This window comes from Hylobates moloch, unplaced genomic scaffold (genome assembly GCF_009828535.3).
Source record: "Hylobates moloch isolate HMO894 unplaced genomic scaffold, HMol_V3 SCAFFOLD_1, whole genome shotgun sequence".
Lineage (NCBI taxonomy): Eukaryota > Metazoa > Chordata > Mammalia > Primates > Hylobatidae > Hylobates > Hylobates moloch.
Genome location: NW_026652276.1, coordinates 166,948,105 through 166,966,249, shown reverse-complemented (window position 1 = coordinate 166,966,249; position 18,145 = coordinate 166,948,105). Strand labels below are relative to the sequence as shown.

Here is an 18,145-nt window from a genome sequence, read left to right as displayed (position 1 = left end):
GGCTCTACTTGGAAGCCCAGGTGGTTATATTTGCCTGTCAGCTGGACTCCACTTCCTGAGCTTTCACTGGAGGAATCCTGCTGATGGATTGACAGGAAGAAATGTTCTTGAGGAAGGAAAATGAAGCCAGGGTAGGGGAGTTACATAATCCAAAATGTGAAATTCTCCTTTGCTCTACAAACATGTGATGAATAAAGCAGAAGGAGGCCTAATCAGATCTTCTCTCAATCAGGGCACGTTTTGTGTCCATCATTAGCTAGGTTGGTTCCCTGAAGTTACCCTTTGGAAGTCACCCTTATCTTCCTTCTCTGTGCAGGCCCTCATGTTCAGCACAGTTGGATTGAGATTGTTAAACGGCTTCTACAGGTGTTTTGGAGACTGAACTCCCGCCAGTACCTGTGTTCCATCATTCGTTGAAGGACCTGGGACTTGACTCTATTCTCTGAGACCAAGACTATAAGAAGACTGAAAGCATACAGACAGAGGTGAAAGTGACTCAAAACTTAGCTGCAGAAAATACATACCCCAGCCCAAGAGATAATACCACCGCAAGCGTTGCTTCTCAGTAAACACAGCCACGACAATGAGTGTATGAAGATAGATCCCTTCACAGAGCATCCAGAAATAGTTGCAGGCCATCATGTACTGGTGGAAAAAATGCAAAATCTTGCAGCTCACCTGTCAGAAAGAAAGGAAGATACTCAGAGAAAGACACAGGTAAAGATCTGCCAGTGAGCACACAGCAAATGTGAAAAGAAGCCAAAGTGTCTGCATTCAGCTTGCAAGGCAGTTTTGTAAACATGTGCCACCTGCTATACCCACAAATCAGAGTGAATGCACAGATCACTGCTATTACATGTAAATAGTCCACAAAACATTCTTCCTTGTTGCAGTCTGGGGACTTACACAGATGGGTTCGTTTTCCTGCAATTTGTCAGACTCATAATCTTAGGCACCATCTAAGGATTTGATGCATGACTATTATGGCCCCTTTTCTATGGCCAATGAAGCAAATAACCCAGATATTTTTAATGCTCCTCCTGAAATTCACTGATTTGTTGATGATGTTCCTTTAGCAGTAAAGAGGAGAGAGTCAGGTGATAAATTTCATGTATAAACCCAGGAGATATGCTGAGCCTAGCTGCTGTTTATGCTTTTGTTTTCATATGGGAGCCTTGGTTTGTATATTGGGATCAAGCGCTCTCTGGGCACAGAGATTATGATGACATCCTTGCTGAGAACTCAATGCAGATGAGGAGCCACACCCTTGGAAGAGTCAGATTAATATTGTTGTCTGTATAGAACTAACCATTGCTTGTACTGCATAATGGAATACTTTTATTTACTGGTCACTCCTGAAATAGGATGTTTCACATCTTGGTACATTAGCATTTTGGAGTAGATTTTTTGGTTGTTGTGGGGGCTGCCTTGTATATTGTTGGGAGTTTAGCAGTATAACTAATTTCTATCCACTAGATGTTAGTAGCATCTCCCACACACTCTTGACAATCAAAAATGTCTCCAGATGTTGCCCAGTCTCCTCTGGGGAGCAGAATGTCCCCAGTTGAGGATGCCTGACTGAGGGTACTTAGCTGTGCTTATGTTTTAACAACAATAACAACAACAATAATGACAACAGAATTTAGCATTCAAAATCTTAGGTATTAGGGAGTGGTTATTTGCATTACTATTATTTTACCAAATACTCTGTTTTACATTATGTTGCTTCTTACTTTATTTTGAATTTGACTGCATTTTAGGCCTTTTCCTTAAAAAGCAAGATAGCCATGAAGTGACTTTCAGTACTGTAGCAACCTTTTCTGAACCATACATTTTATTTAATGCATAAGAGTAGTAATTCGTTTACTCAGAACCTGTTGTGCTGAGCCAACAGATATTCTATTGTGTTTCCTTTTCTTTCAAGGTTTATTGAACATAGGGAAAAGCCCCCTGGGCCCAGGAGAAGGCAGATATGGCATTGTCAGAGGTAGAATCAACCTCTGATTCTGACCAAAGTGGTACAGTGTTGCAGATAATTAAAAACACCAGGTAATCTAAAAGTAATTTATATTTGGCTCAGAAAAGCACTGGCTTCCCTCCTCCCCATCTGATTACCTTCCTAACTGGGATTATTTGATTTAATATAATGTTAGTTTTGTATTTTCTAAGCAAGTACTTGCTATATTTACATAACACCCAAGTATATAAATAAAATGTGAAATTCAGTTGTTACTCTGGATTCATTTGGAAGACTATTCTTATTTAAAAGCCCTATTCTTTTTGGATCCAGAAATTAAGCGTATGTTTTGGAGGCTGTCACTTGAGGAGAAGCAGATGGGAAGAGAACAAAGATGATGGTCTTATGCCTTTGTCACCCAGAGCAATTTTGGCTTCAAGTTTTATATACAGTTAATTATTGTTATTTTCAGTAGTTATGGTCTATAAAGTTGCTTCAAAAACTGAAATAGCAAATACTGAGCCATTGCTCCTAGGGGAAACACATGGTTAGGTTCCTGTAAGCCTCTGGTCACAAACATTTTCACCCAGCAATCGATAGCTAACTTTGTTTTATGTGTTTTGTTTAAAGACACCTTATTTAACATATGTTGCTGCTTCATTCACACCGAACTCTCAGCCAATAGCACCATTACTTCTACCTGAAGAAAACTTCTCCAACACACACATATTCTCTGTAAGCCACATCACAGCTTTCTTGTACTCAGGAACATCATACAGCACTTCAGTACTATGCTTGAGGGGTTATTTAAAACAACAAAATCACCAACCAATTTACAAATTCATAAAAATGTAAAAATTGTGGCACTACATAGACCACAAAAAGGACATTTGTTCGTAGTATGAGAACTGAAACAAGAAGACACAGAGAGCATTGCCTTGTTTAACCTCAGCTGGGAGCTGCACATCAGATGGCTCCAATTTCTGGACATTATGTGAATGTCTGTGAATGATAGTGAATCTGCTAGGAGTATTGATTTGGGAGTTACAAATAATTTATAGGAAAAGACAAATTTGCAAAGATGGAATTCATGAATAAAAATGAGAATTGACCATATTTGGGTTTGACGTAAGATATTGCTTGGAGGCTAAAGGCCTCAAAAGCTCACACAAATTTTAAAAATCACCAGTCTATTCATTTTTAAAGTAAACACCTCATGAAAATAATTAGAAATATCTAGGTGATCAAGCTGACTATTAGAATTTTTCACAAAAATAGTTTAGCACTTAGATCAGTGTTTCATAACTAAGGTGGTTTATCAGTGTCACCTGATAATTTTTTAAGAAATACACAGAAGCATACTTCATCTCTCTTTTTGTTTTCAAACTGTTTTTCAGAATTTCTAATTTAGGCCCCTGGTTAAGAATCCTGTGCCCAAGATATTCAAGGTAATTCAGTTGCGTTGAACAAACATTTATGGAACACCTGCTATGAGCCAGGAACTAAGCTAGCTCTGGGAGTATCAACATGCATAAGATATTGTCATATAGCCCCTGACTTAATTATAACCTTTCCATCAAGGGTGGAGTAAACCAGGCATTAAACAAAATGATGGGGCCTCTTGATTAGGGTTAGTCCTTACCTCCATTCTGAGATGGTTTCTTAATTAGCAGCATGGGGTATTAAGGAAGTCACTCAGATCAGATCCAATAAGCTAAGCAACTTTCCACTAGCTTTCTAAAGATAAGTCACACCAGTGTAATTTTCTTTAAAGTAGTATGATCTCCCAAATTGCAAGACAAAAATCTGCACTCAAATAATATAAATGCATCACTCCCAAGTAAAACAAGAAATACTTGAAGCCAAAAATAGATAAAATTTGTGGGTTATACTCTATTTTATTTTCTTCATTAATATAAAAAGAGATAATTGCCACTGTGAATGATATGTAAATAAAAGCCATACTATCCACTTTGGCTTCAATGAGTCGTATCACTATTCAGTGCCCTTACTACCAGTTCATGTTTTAATAAAACATACAGTTTGTTGAGCAGTATGTAACTTTCAAGAGGAAAGGATCCTTCAGTTTTTTAATTGGGTACACTATTTAATCTATCTTTTCCACAAAATGCCCCAAAGGGCGTTTATAATAATTTTATTAAAAATGGAATCAGAATTACAGAACACAGGTTTTCCTTAGTCTAATAAATCAAGTCACCCACAGAATTTTATAGAAGACAGATGTTCAGTAGTTAATTTATTTCCTATTATATTTTTCAAGGACACTTAAGAAAATTCCTCTAATCTACATAACGTAGGAAATCTTGTGTGGCAATATGTTCAAGAACCATCGATAGGGGGACAAAGAGTGACTCCAAATGTAAACTGCTTTGGAATTTTTGTTTTTTTAGAAAAGACCAACCTTATAATAGGTAATCAATGTTTTGAGGTGTTTTTCTGTTGTGGTGGGGGTAGAGAAAGACCTTAAGTATGAGAAATAGAAACGAGACCAGAGTTGATCTGCGGAAACAACGAAAAGCAATGATCATGGCCTATGTCCTACTTTTAAGCAATTGAAAATCCACCATGAACTATTCTTGGCATCGTTTGCACTACAGGCCTATTACCATGTACAATAGGGAGCTAAGGAATACTATCTTGCCTTTCAGAATGCCTTCCATTATCTTCAGAATGCCTGACATGCCATATGGTTTCATTTCTTTAGCTTAAAGCTGTTTTCCTTACTAAAATGCCGATACCTCAGGGAGGGATTACACACACATTTTGTCCTATCACTCTTCGAAAATATAGAGTAGGAAAATTGAGGGGCTGGGGGATCACAGAGAATGCAGATTTGGAATGTGGTTTATCAAATATTTATTGAGCTTATACTGTATTGCAGGCAGTAGGGTAGAAGATCCAAAGTTGTCAAACGGAGTCCCTACTCCTAAGAAACTTACAGTCTTCACAGGTTCACAAACAGAAGACCCAGGGAAGTGTTGCCAAAAGTAAGCGCTCTGAAAACTTTGGCAAGGGCCAAGCCTGTGCATATTTCATTTTCAGGGTTTACTTAATTCTCACGATACATTTCGTGTGCACAAAACTCTTAGCTTTCACAAAAAAAAGCTACTGCAATTTCTCCCTCTCATTGGTAAAACTGGGGTATTAGATTCAACTTCTGTGTTGATTTCATATGGTTAGGTATAATAACACATTAAGGAAAATTTTGTGAGATGTTTAGTTTTGTTTTGCTGTAAAACAAATTTGGCAAAGGAGAATTAAAAATAACAGCCATATGTTTCCTATATTCTGCCAGGATTTGATTAAAATGCATACTTTAGATAAGCTCTTTTGGTTTTTCAAAACAGTGGCTAAGTTTGATGCAGTAACTGCGCTTGCATTTTTATGTCCAATCCTGGGCTAGGGCTGCAAAAATAAAGTTCAATGCTTGCAATCAAAGAAGTTACCTTCCAGTGGGGAGACAGATACATAAACAAATAAGTGACACTATGTACAATGATTTCTAAAGAAGGTAATTTTTGTAGCCTACTTTAAGACAGTTAAAAATTCTCTTCTCAGTTAAGTCAGAGGAGAAAAAACGGATCAGACTAGTGGGGCTTGTGTTATTAATATTAAATAATCTACCCAGTTTGTGTGAAAATTTACAAGGAACAGATTAGCAGATTCTGCCAAAGTCAAACACATTCTACTCTTCTTCCAACTTTTCTATTTTTGGCGGGCTACAATACAGGCTACTTTATAGTAAAAGAGGTGGCTGACTGTTAATTTACTTTTCAAATTCACATGGACAAAACCGAGGCAAAATGAAGAGCCTGAAGAGTATCTTCTCTGTTTCTTTAGTTATTAGAGGGCCAAATAAATATGTTTGGAAACTTACAGCAAACAACTAAAACCACATCCCCCACTATACAAACATATTAATAAATAAAATATTTAAAAATTATTTTGAAATGGTCTAAATAGTACCAGCTCCACAATACTTTGCACTGAATCAAAGCTGCCAATTTTATTTCTGCCAAGTTTTGTTTCAAAACAGAAATAAACTTTGCTATATGTTCAGCATGATCTCTAATGATTAAAGATAATTATTTACATTTCCCTGAAGCTTCTAAAAATGTTTTCTTATCAGTTTGCTTTAGCACAGAGGGAAGAGTGTGAAGTGATGTTGACTTCAGCAGGTGAAGAAGAATCAATAAGTCAATTTCTAAATATTTTACCTGAAGGAAAAGACATTTTAAGAGAGACTGAATGATAAAGATTTGTGGTCTACGTTGGTTAAATTGGCCAGGTTAAACTTTTTTATTAAGTTTTATTTAATGTATATCTAGATTACATATTGAGTGAATGTGTAATTGCTGTTAAATATGTTTCCACCTGATTCATCATCTTTATGTCTCTGCTGCCTCTTCCATCTCCACCCTCAGGACTTAAACCCAATAATATTTATATAGAAAGTGAGCAGCAGTTGCTTATTAAATCAAAATGAATATGGCTTTGGGTAGTGTTTATAGTGTTGTTCGATTGAAAATATTTTAACTCCTAATTCAATATTATTTTATCAAGTATCCAAACAAGAGCTGCTCATCTATGATCTGACAAATAAATTCCAGGGAGCTTTTTACCTAACAGCATTACAATTCTTACAAATGTCTGCAAAGATCAGTACATATCTGCAGGGGTCAGGCTGCTGACATCAATAGAAAACTTAGAATGCTGGGTGAATTCCTGTGGGGACATCTTAAATTTTTGTCAAGTTTTTCTAGGTTTCCAGTGTGGGTTCTTTAGAGGATGGCAGTCCCTAAGTTCTGCTATACCCTGTCATTTATCCCCTGCAGTCTTGGTTGAACAGGTGTTTCCCTTTGCACTATGGTCTTCAGACTGGGCATGTGTATGTGCCTTTGGGTATAAGCAAAGGCTGCCCAAGGGGCATGTGAATATTCCATGGCCATTTGCACCATTTTGTAGCATTCTTTAAGCTATCCTTTTCCATCTATCCTTTCACTTTACAACATAAAAATGAACACTTTTCGTCTGGAACAAAGTTTACTGTGGTTCATTACTCAAGTGTTAAACAATTTCCAAATGTCAAACAAGGGACAATGGAAAAACCTCCTTTAAAGATTAGTAAAGGTGCCATAATCCTACCTTGAGATATTCTGTTTTCTCTGTCAGACCTCTTAAAGTAAATAAATTTGATATGGGGTATTCTAGCTTGTTGGAATGTTCTATGAAGGGTATAGCTGATGGATCATCTTTTCATTCATATACTAAAAAATACATATTGAACAAGTATGATGTGCTCATGGACTCCTTCACATTCACATGGTTATGTGGTCAGTGAAAGACTACACATAAGTAGACACACAGAATCTGAGGCCCCTCTTCTCTGACTCTTTTCTTTTTGAGATTTATTTCCTTCACTTTTGGGGAGCTGTAGTTGCCCTAAATTCTGTCTTGTATTATTAAAGTCAGTAAAATTGAGAGTTTTCTATCAGAGTTTTACCTGTCCTGGAAAGGGATAAAATCAAGGGAACTTTACTCACAACTATCTCCATTTTAAAGTCTCATCTTCTTTCTAGCATCTCCCTGTCTTGGTCTCTCTCCAGGGTCTTCAGATAATTTCTTTTTATATTTTGTTCAGGGTTTGTAGTTGTTCTCTGTGAGAGGTTTTTGCCAGACAGGAGCTACTCAGCTATCACCCTTATTTTTGATCAATTTTAGATAATGAACCACTGTAATATATACTCTGTAACATCACATGAAAATTATGGTAGTAGGATAATCATATGGGAAACTTTAAATAAAACAATTTTCTTCAAAAAGTGGTCTTATATGATTCAGATATTGCAGGATATGTAGCTCAATAACAGTCCATCTACATTTCAGGAGTAATCTTTTTCCCCGAATTTATCTATTTAGTTGTAATACTTTTTTTTTTTTCGAGACACTTCCTGCCTTCATGATTTGTAGTTTATGTTAATGCCTTTCTGGTCTTGAGATAATCCTCAAATAAAATATTTAAAAATATAGTTGCCTGTAAACATTTTAGTTAAATTTTGATAGTATACTTGCTTTCACTTTGTAACAATAGTTCACATTTTTAAATTATTTACACGGCATGCAAATCATCCAGAACTTTTCAAAACCCTTGAACTTATTACTTGTAAAATCCATTAGCAGTTTTTCTCATAAAGAAGAGATGCAAGGCTTATTTATCAGCCAAATTCAATTTACATGTGACACTAAGAAGGATGCTCATCATTGAAGTCCTATTTATGTATGCAATTGAATACTTTTTCTGCAATGACCATCTTTACATGGGGCTCATTTAAAAGCATGTCCTTTTCTGCTCCCCTTATCATTTCAATTAAAAGAAAATAAGTTTTGTCTGAATCAAATATACTCAGAGTCCCTTCTCTCCACCCCTCCATCCCAAACTGTATTTCCTCAGAAAAAGAGCAATTACAGAGAAAACAAACAAACAAACAAACAAACAAACAAACAAATGATGGAAAGGGTCCCACTTCATGGGGTCATCACATAAGTTTCGTTTTTCACCAGTCAGCCTTTGTCCATGAGAAAGAATTTGAGATTCTGATTCAGAAGGTGTGGTGTGGGGCTTGAGAGTCTGCATTTCTTATTTATTTATTTAAACATAATAATCTTTTAATTTTATTTTTTAGTTTTTTAAATTTCTCCCTTTATTATAGATACAGAAGATACGTATACACCATGGAATACCATGCAGACATAAGAAAGAATGAGATCATATCCTTTGCAGCAATATAAATGCATCTGGAGGCCATTATCTTAAATTAATTAATGCAAGAACAGGAAAACATGTATCACATGTTCTCTTTTACAAGTGAGAGTTAAACATTGATCACACAAGGACATAAACATGGAAACAACAGGGACTGGGGACTACTAGAGGCAAGAGGGAGAGAGGAGTGTATGTGTTGAAAAACCAGTTATTGGGTACTATGCTCACTACCTGAGTGACAGGACCCGTACCCCAAACCTCAACTCCACGCAAGATGCCCATGTAAAAGCCCACATGAGATTCCACATCTCTAACTGAAGCCCAGGTGATGCTGATGCAGACCATATCTTGGAAGAATTTAGGGTTCAGAGAGAGTCTCCTCAGTACTTGTTGCAGTGAATTTACTGCAACTCCTGTTGTTGTAAACTCCTGTTGCAGTAAACTCACAACCCAATGAGAAACAGCCTGACTTTGATTCACATATATTTTAAAACCTCATAAGGAGGAATTACAGACCTTTTTGTCAAAATGCCAGTTCAATTGATAAACTAAGGGACAAAAAGAAAACCTGGAAAACTGTCAACCTGCACAGTCTTTAAAGCCAGCTGAATGAAGTAGAAACTTCATCAGAAAGTCTAGCAGTAAGCAGCTTTGTAGGAAAATGCTGCAATCTTTCTCCAGAGGAATTTAAGGATGTAACATTTTCTTTTTTTTTTTTTTGAGACGGATCTTTCTTGCCTTGTCCCAGTCGGGAACATCGGTCACTCAACCCGGTTCCGATTCCCCGCCTCGGCTTCCCAAAGTGCTGGGATTACAAGCGTGAGCCACCGCGCCCGGCTAGGATGTAACATTTTCAATTAAAAGTGAGTCTGTTAAGCAATCTTGAGATGATTCCTGATAAAGCCTCGGAGAAAATGAGTTTGAGTTTGTGGAACTGTGTCGTTGTGATTTGGTGTGTTTAGGAAAAGAATTAAAAACAAACACTGGAGAAAAAAGTCTCATCTGAGATAAATACAGCAGGAGATGATCCTGAAATTGGCAAAGGAAGCACTTTGGAAGTATTAAGAAGACAATGCCAGGGCAAACAGAAGGGTAGGCTATACACAATTCTGATTAAAAAACAAAACAACAACAACAAAGAAATGTGATAGGGGAATAAAAGTTAACCACTTAGTACTCTCAGGGTTTTTTTCTCTATACAGTATAGTGAGAGTCTTGTATCACTCTTCATTAGGGATTCTCAAGTCACCATTGATTTAGCTGTATATTTTCAGACCACAGCCCTTCAGGTTATTTGTTATTTACAAGCCTCTACATATGTGTATTCTACTTTTATGCTTAGTCCCTTTTAGATTTAAGCAGTGTTTTACAAATGCTCTGAGTTTCACACCTCCTGCGCTGTATCACACAAAAATGAACAAGGTGTCACAGTTAGTAATTGACAGGTGATAAAGCCCTAATGATAAAGCTAACAACGATAATACAAATAATGATAGCTGATTTTTGAGAGTTGTGTGCCAGATGATGTTTTGTGGACTTTAGGCATATTGGCTTATTTTTCACAGACAGCTTTATGAGAAAGGTACTATTATGATCTCCATTTTACACATTAGGAAAGCAAGGCACGGTGAGGTTAAGTAACTTACTCAATATTAAAGATTAATCTGTTAAGTAGAAGAGCGAGGATTTAGATCCTGAAGTTCAGCAAGAACAATGATGTAATCTGGAGTAATCCAGCTAAGCACAACAAATATCAAATCAAGTGTCACTTCACAACTTTCCAGCAATGATCCAACATACCCTAATGGAGTGTGCAAAACCTCTACCATCTCAATTGGAAGCTCTTTGACAATAAAAACAAATATATAACAAATTCTGCACTAAATTCATGGCAGCCTTCTCAAAGCAGGGGAAGCTAACTGCAAATTTTGAGATGAAGACTTGCTATGTAAAATATGTCACAAGATACCATTTGTGAGTCACTGATTTCATGTGTAGAGGTACCACCAAGACTGGCCAAATAAAAGAAACTGGAGATTGGGTATATGTTTATATCCACTTTAGGAAGAGATTCTCCTTCAAATCCGTATGAGAAAGCATCCAATTATAAATAATAACTTTAAAAAGGGATAAAGAAATCCTCTATACTTTTCTGCACCATGTGACCTTGGTTAAAAGATCATTTATTGGTTTTGACATGTAAGTAAAGTGAAGTAGCATAAATGACCAGGATAGGATACTTCATTCCATTACCACATCTTGGCATTACTCTCTCAGCATTGTCCTTCAAATGCATCATATGCTTTCGTTCCCAATCTAGTTTTTTCCATAAGTTACTGAAATAGATCATTTCAATCTGGTTTTATTTACCATTGACCTCTCATCTCAAAAACTCTGCTATCTCGGTTACCTCTCTCACATTTATATACTCTCCCTTGCACCAGCCTCCCTTGGGCTGGGCAGGAGTCCAGATTCCACCCTGGGTTTTGTCTTCTCTAGTGTCTTGGCTCTGAGCATCCATTCTAAGCTAATCTTCCTGTGCCTACCTAAGAAGAAGCTCTGACATAGCCTGGTGGCTCAATCGTTCTGAAAAAATAAAGGTTAGAAGACATTCATGTTGCTTTCCGAACTTGGAACTCGTTTGACTTTACTTATATAAGAGGCTATAGAAAATAGGACTCGATTGTTTCAGTTTCTGAGGTGCAAAGTGCTCAGGTTTCCAGTAAAAACTAATCTCTCTGCATTGTGCCTTTCAGACCCAGATACAAAAATTAGAGAGAAATTTATTTCTAAGAAATGACAAGTATCTTGCTAGCTTCCTTTAGATGCAGCAAGAACAATGCGTTTAATTCTGCCTCCTGACTTTCTACATGAAGATCATCGAATGAGAAGATAGAACAAAAAAAATAAAATAACATTTCAGATATTATGGAAATGTGAAGCTCAAATGACACAAATAACAATGGGCAATTTTCACATCACTCAATAAACTGAGGATGTATTCAGCCCTTCTTTATGCCATGAGTTATTTTGAGTTTAACTTTTTTAAAAAAAAGAACGTGGAAGGAATAAGATTCTCACCCTTGGCCGTTCAGGAGATAATATAACTTTCCAAAAACTACCCAGGGAAGAAACTACTTTAATGGGAAAGTGACCACAAATCCACAGGGATTCTCCACTGACAGTAAGGACAGGGCATTGTGTGTGTGTGTGTGTGTGTGTGTGTGTGTGTGTGTGTTTTCCTTACCCTCAACAAAATAACAACAACAACAACAAAAAAAGACATAGAAATAGCGTGACAACATTTGGGATAAGGCAGCCTTCCTCTTCAAAAAATAACTTTTTAATATATTCCCATGGGCATTGGTGAGGAAAATCATTGCTGATTCAGTGACCCTGAATTGGTCCAAAATGAAAACAAACAAACAACAACAACAACAACAACACACACACAAAACCCACCCATCTGTCTGTCTTTAGTTTGCTTAAGAACAAACTGTCTTTAAAAATTATGTATTGTGTTTTTTTTTTTTGAAGAAAACATATGCCCGAATTACTGACAGATGACATGCTGATAGATACGCTTTTCTTTATTTATAACTGTGGTTGTCGTTCTCATGTTAGTTGCAATTTCAATAAATATTTGTAGATTGACAATGTCCAATAACTTCTCTTTCCCCAAATTTTTTTTGGCTGCTTTTCTTTGTCTCTTCTTCTTCTTTTTTTTTTTTTCCCCCTTGTCTCTACTTTTCTTGGCTAGGGAGGACCTTAATCTAACGTATTCTGGAGTGTCAGTTTTTCAAGAAAAATTCAGTATTTAACATAATTTATTTCAAGTAATTTTAAATACATGATTCTGCATGTGACTTAGTAATGTTGATGACATGATTCTCAGCCTTTGGATACTATTTTGCCTGTATCTTTAGAAGTGAAGAATTCTATTCCTAGAAAAGATGGGTCTTGAAAATAGCAGTAAAATCTTTTCTAGTTCTTGTTTATCCCCTTCATAATGAAATTTATTACAATGGGGAAAACTGCTTTCATGATACCTGAATTTACAGTTTCAACTGTAATCTACCTTAATAATCTTTTGGATGAGAAAAGATGCTCAAGAAATTGGACTTCTATGAATGCATTTATGACAGAATATGCATTTTCAAGGTGAAATATAATACAAATTTCACCATGTGTGTTCCTGTCGGTGGTGGCACATAAGCAGTTTCAAGGATGAATAATGTATAAAACATGTCTTCTTGAGAATTATTTCCTTCCCTTTCTTAAACTGATTTTCTCATGCCTAGAGAGAGCAACCCTATGTTGCTTGTATATGGAGGATTAGATAAGAGATCTAACAAAACTCTCATTGGAAAACGACGACTGTGTTAAAATAGAGAAAGTGCTTAAAAACGAATAGCCTAGATTATTTCCTCTGAGTGAAGTGTATGCTTCACAATTTACAGACATGAATTAAGTTTTGTCATTGTAGTTATTTTGTTTTAGTCTATGCTGTTTATATGTATTTGAGGAGGGACATGCGTTTCCAAATTTTCTCTTATGGAAGAAACAGACATTTGAAAATATGCAAGAGGCACAGTGTGTTCTCACATATGATATTGCCCCATTGATCATTGTAAGTGGCTTGTTATTGGTGGCTTGTTTTCATTTTTTCTAACTTCAGAGGGAAATGGGCTCTTTTAGGCATATAGAGAAAAACATCCCATTTTTTTGCCTCTTTGTTTTCTGTGGAAAAAATACAGTTTGAAATAGGTAAAAATGTGACCAACCCCTATATGTGTGGTTGCAAGACTCACAAAGCTATTTCCATGTGAGACTTGGCTCATTGCGAGGGATCGTGAAGAGAATGTCACAGATATGTTTCCAAAATAGTATAAATGAATTTCAGCCTGAGGGCTAAAAGTTTTGGTGGTCAATAAGTACTTGATTGATTGGATAAAATTCTATCTTTAAAATGTTTTATCGTTTTTCCTTAGGAAGTTTGCTCTCGCATAGCTAAAACCAGCAAGTCTGTTCAGTTAAAAATACATTGGAAGAACCAGGTGCTGGTCATGCCATAAAGATAAGCTTCTTTCCTTTCTTTCAAACTTACTTTAAGAATGCCTATTTTGTTTGGGTGAATCAATCTCACTCCTCCATACCCAGAAGAAAGTTTCCTGTTAATTTCTCTGGCTCCCTAAATCTCACACTCATATTCTCCTAGGAAATCAGGTGCCTAGTGGCAGAGCCAGGTCCCTAGACACCTGCTAATGGAGTTTATTAAAGGTTACTAGGCAATACAGGAGCTGCAGGGCATACGTGGTTTGACTTAGTGGTGGTTGGGTTAGCACAGCCTATGTGCTGTGGCTGGCAGAGTCCCTGGACATGTCTACCCCTAAAAAGCCTATGAAAGTAGAGACATCTAGCAATGACAATGAATGAGACTGCCAAGAGCAATTAATAGAGTGACAGATTTGTTGGAAAAGTCAAGTACAGAGACCTAGGGAGTTAGTCATAAGGTGAGAGTTGACAGCAACCTTGTGAGCAATCACTTGCAATATTAGGCCCTTGGGGGTTTTGAAAAGCTTTATGCTCCTTTGGGCTCCAGGACAACCGCTGGGAAGTGCGTAAAGCAGTTTTTGTTATTCTCATTTGACGCATAAAGCTACCTGGTTTCTATAATTTAGTAGCAAACTCAGAAAAAAACCTGAATTTTGACTATTTCAGGATGATAGGTTGAACAAGATCTCACAGTGGATAAGAAGTCCCTTTTACATTTATAGGTGGGAGACAGGGAGATATGGGTGTGAGACTCCCAAAAAAAGAGGAGAAAGAGTCTATTCAAGAATTTATGGTACTTCGTAATGTGACTGAGCATGCTCCCAGATGAATGTAGTTGATTATTCAAAAACTGAAGCCTCATTTCTTGGCCTGCTCCCTACAGAGAGTAACTTTCCTACGGTTTCTACTCTTAATGGGAAATGGAGAGCCAAAATGTGACTGTTTTCTGCAGAGATTCTTAGTTAATTGCTTCTACTTCTATTTTCATCTCAGTGGGGGTCAGTTTCCCTAATTAACGGTAGCGGGCACGTGTGGTTATGGGCAGCCATCACTTTGGAATGGCTGAGCCCATTTCTTTAAGAACACATCTTTCTAGGGCAATAAATAAAGACAATCAAGAGCACCAAGTGGTAAAGAAGAGAGAGGTTGGCTCCTGTGTGAGATAGGTCTGGATTTGAATCCCATCTCTAAGTACTCATGCTACGGAGGACACTTACTCTCACTGAGCCTCAGTTTCCCCAGCTTTAAAAATGGGGATAATTCCATCCGTTGCTGGGATATTGCAAAGATTAAATTAGAGATACATTTTCTTTAAGTCAATTGACATTAAAAAGGAAAATTCATCAAGATAAACACATTTGGTCACATTATTCTGCAGGTAAGACCGGACTTTGTCTCTGATAACAGATGCCATGGTTTTAAAAGATAGATTATAATGTCTCTCTGCATATATTCATACTGCAAAAATTATTAACACTGTGGAGCCATTAGAAGCCAAATTAAGCTGCTTTCCCATGCCATGCCACTGTCACACAGGATGCATGCTCTGGGCAGATTTCACGCATTTTAGTTATTGGGTTGGCAGAATTGTCAAATGCCAGTTTTGAAAGATGAGGCTATCTACAGATGTTTGCATAACACAGTTAAGCAGAGAAACAAAAATGAAAATATCCCTTGGCCCTTCACTGTGCGCTAGATAGCTTTTATCTGTGCTTCCAGACGCACTTTCCATCCTGCTCCCTCTACCCTGGGCCCACAGAAATAAATCTGTACATCTCCAGCAGGGCTGCCTTGCAGCCTGGTTTCTGGTTGAGCTCGGCTATGAGGACCATCAGTAGAGACTGGAAGATGAGAGTGAGTGAACAAGGGATATTTATTTCTCCACTTCCTTTTGTGGAGTTGCCACAGGCTGGCTGTGTCCTAAGACAGAAGTCCTCAGTTTCCGTAGGGCCTCTACCACACCACCTCTCTGTCTTCGGGTTCATACACCTTTCCCTCCACTTGTCCATTCAGGCCTGGGGTGGTAATAGTCCCCACTGTTACTAGATTCCAGCATATGTCTCCACATTTGCATTAGGATGAAACATATGGATTCATCAATTTTGTAGAACAAAAATTATCAAATATTGGTAATTTCATACTCAATCTAATAAAGTTATATCATTAAACTATTTTGAATCATTCAATTAAAGTGCAGTCCATTAGCAAATAAGGAAAAGATTTGTTGTTAAAATTAAGGAAAGCAGGTTTGCAAAGGAGAAAGCAGAGAAGTACTTGGGGATTTTTGGGGATGAAAATATTTACTGAGGGCAAAATAACTATTAAATAATAGAGGCTGCAATTATAAATTATTTAAACACTGGATTGATAAATAAAAATTTCTGGAAAGTAAATGGTTACTTGGTATCATAGCACCAAAGTGATTTGATTTTTTAAAAATTAATCTGGTAGATTTGGAAACCTAATCAACCAGTTTGGTGTTACTAAGCCCTCACTGATTTACAGAGACACATGTGACAATGCAAAGGAAAGAACAAAAACTGAGAGTAAGGAGATCTGAATTTGAGTGCCTGCTCCCCGCTCCAATCAGTTATATGATTTGAGGCAAATCGCTTTGCCTTTTTATCCTCAAGTTTCTGATCTGTAAAATGAGGAGTCAGGGATAAATAACCTCCAAAATCCCTTTTAGTTCTGGTTTTTGTTAGTTTGTAATACCAGGGACTGATATCAATGAAAAAGCAGAGCCTCAAGGTGTTCCTCCTCTGTCCTCCCCTGCCAGTTTATTTGCTTTATCCAGTAGTTGGCTGATGATTTCCAAACTTGGCAGCACAGAAGAAATATCCAGGGCATATTCCTCGGCTCCACCTCATACCTATTGACTCTCTAGTGTCATGTGGACAGTAGCTATTTCATATTTATGAAATCTCCCCCGTTGATTCTGAAGTGCAGCCAGGATTGGAAATCACTGTGAAAAACACTATCTTGGGTATAAAGAGAGAAGACTGATGACAAATATGGGTTATTCTGAACAACTCTCAGGACAATTCTGGTAGAAGAAATCCAGAATGGTTCTCAGTAATGGAGCTAAATGATTTCAGCTCTCCTGTTCTCTATAGTACTCAAATAGAAGGAGGACAGTCACCATATTTGCTTGTTGCAATTGTGCATGTGGGCAGGAATTTCAGAGATGTATGTCCTGTTGCCCTAACTTTTGCATTTCCTGTGTCATTATAAACCTTTTTCAAAGCATAATGACACAAAACATGACCATATTTATATGGTTCATTAGCATTAGGGAATAGCTACTCATAGTGGAGATGACTGGGCCAAGCCCAGCTTGGCATCAGAATGAAGAGGGGATCAATATCTAGGCACACCTGTAACCATTTGTGGCACACTAGGATCACTAGGAAGCACTGCCTTAGTGTACCTAGTATCATCTATGGTCACAAGACGTGCTCAATACATTTGTCATGGAAGTTAATAAATTATTGGTTAGTCTTAGAAATGCATGGTTTGGGCCAGGTGCAGTGGCTCACACCTGTAATCCCAGCACGTTGGGAGGCCAAGGCAGGCAGATCATGAGGGAGTTCAAGACCAGCCTGGCCAATATGGTGAAACCCCGTTTCTACTACAAATACAAAAAAATTAGCCGGGTATGGTGTCACATGCCTGTAATCCCAGCTACTCAGGAGGCTGAGACAGGAGAATTGCTTGAACCTGGGAGGCAGAGGTTGCAGTGAGCCGAGATCCCACCACTGCACTCCAGGGCAACAGAGTGAGACTCTGTCTAATAAATAAATAAATAAATAAATTTATGGTTTATTGTATGGTTCTTATCTGCTGTAATTTCTTCCAGAAACTACATAGAAATTATATGCTTCACAAAATGCAAAACTCGACTGTAGAAGTAAATATGATCACACATGTGAACAGCTGCTTAAGTCCAACATGAACACCGTGTTTACTATTTACAGGTACTATATCCTTTAAAATAAAAGTATAAACAAAACTATGCAGTACTTACCGGGTCCCTTCGCACGAGCTCTCCATTGGGTACTACTTCAACCAGGTGGATGATGATAATCATAGAATTCAGAATGTAAGTAAGAAACATGTTCTTGTGCAGGGTTACCCTTTGGCAGCCAAGGCTCCTGGAAGAAAAAGTAACATAAAGCATTAACCAGTGCCAAAATGTTGGAGTACCTGGAAAAAAACATTTTGGTAATATTTTTCATATTTTCTTTAAAAAAAGATGAAAGAACATATAGAAAAAAGTAAGGGTGGTCTCTTCTTTCAGATTTATTCCTACTTTTCTGCCTGATTTTAAAAAACATGTTTCCAATCAT

The 18,145-nt window shown here is 37.3% G+C and overlaps 1 protein-coding gene across 2 annotated transcripts in view; it reads right to left on the bottom strand.

Annotated features, from left to right (window-relative positions):
* CALCR (calcitonin receptor) overlaps positions 1 to 18,145 on the bottom strand; it is a 152,782-nt gene that overhangs the window by 18,583 nt on the left and 116,054 nt on the right. For both annotated transcript variants that reach the window (XM_032753485.2, XM_032753486.1), the window contains 2 exons: positions 17,824 to 17,950; positions 525 to 678 (listed from right to left, as the gene is read on the bottom strand). In XM_032753485.2, coding sequence (XP_032609376.1) covers positions 525 to 678; positions 17,824 to 17,950 — 281 coding nt within the window. The remainder of the gene's footprint in view (positions 1 to 524; positions 679 to 17,823; positions 17,951 to 18,145) is intronic.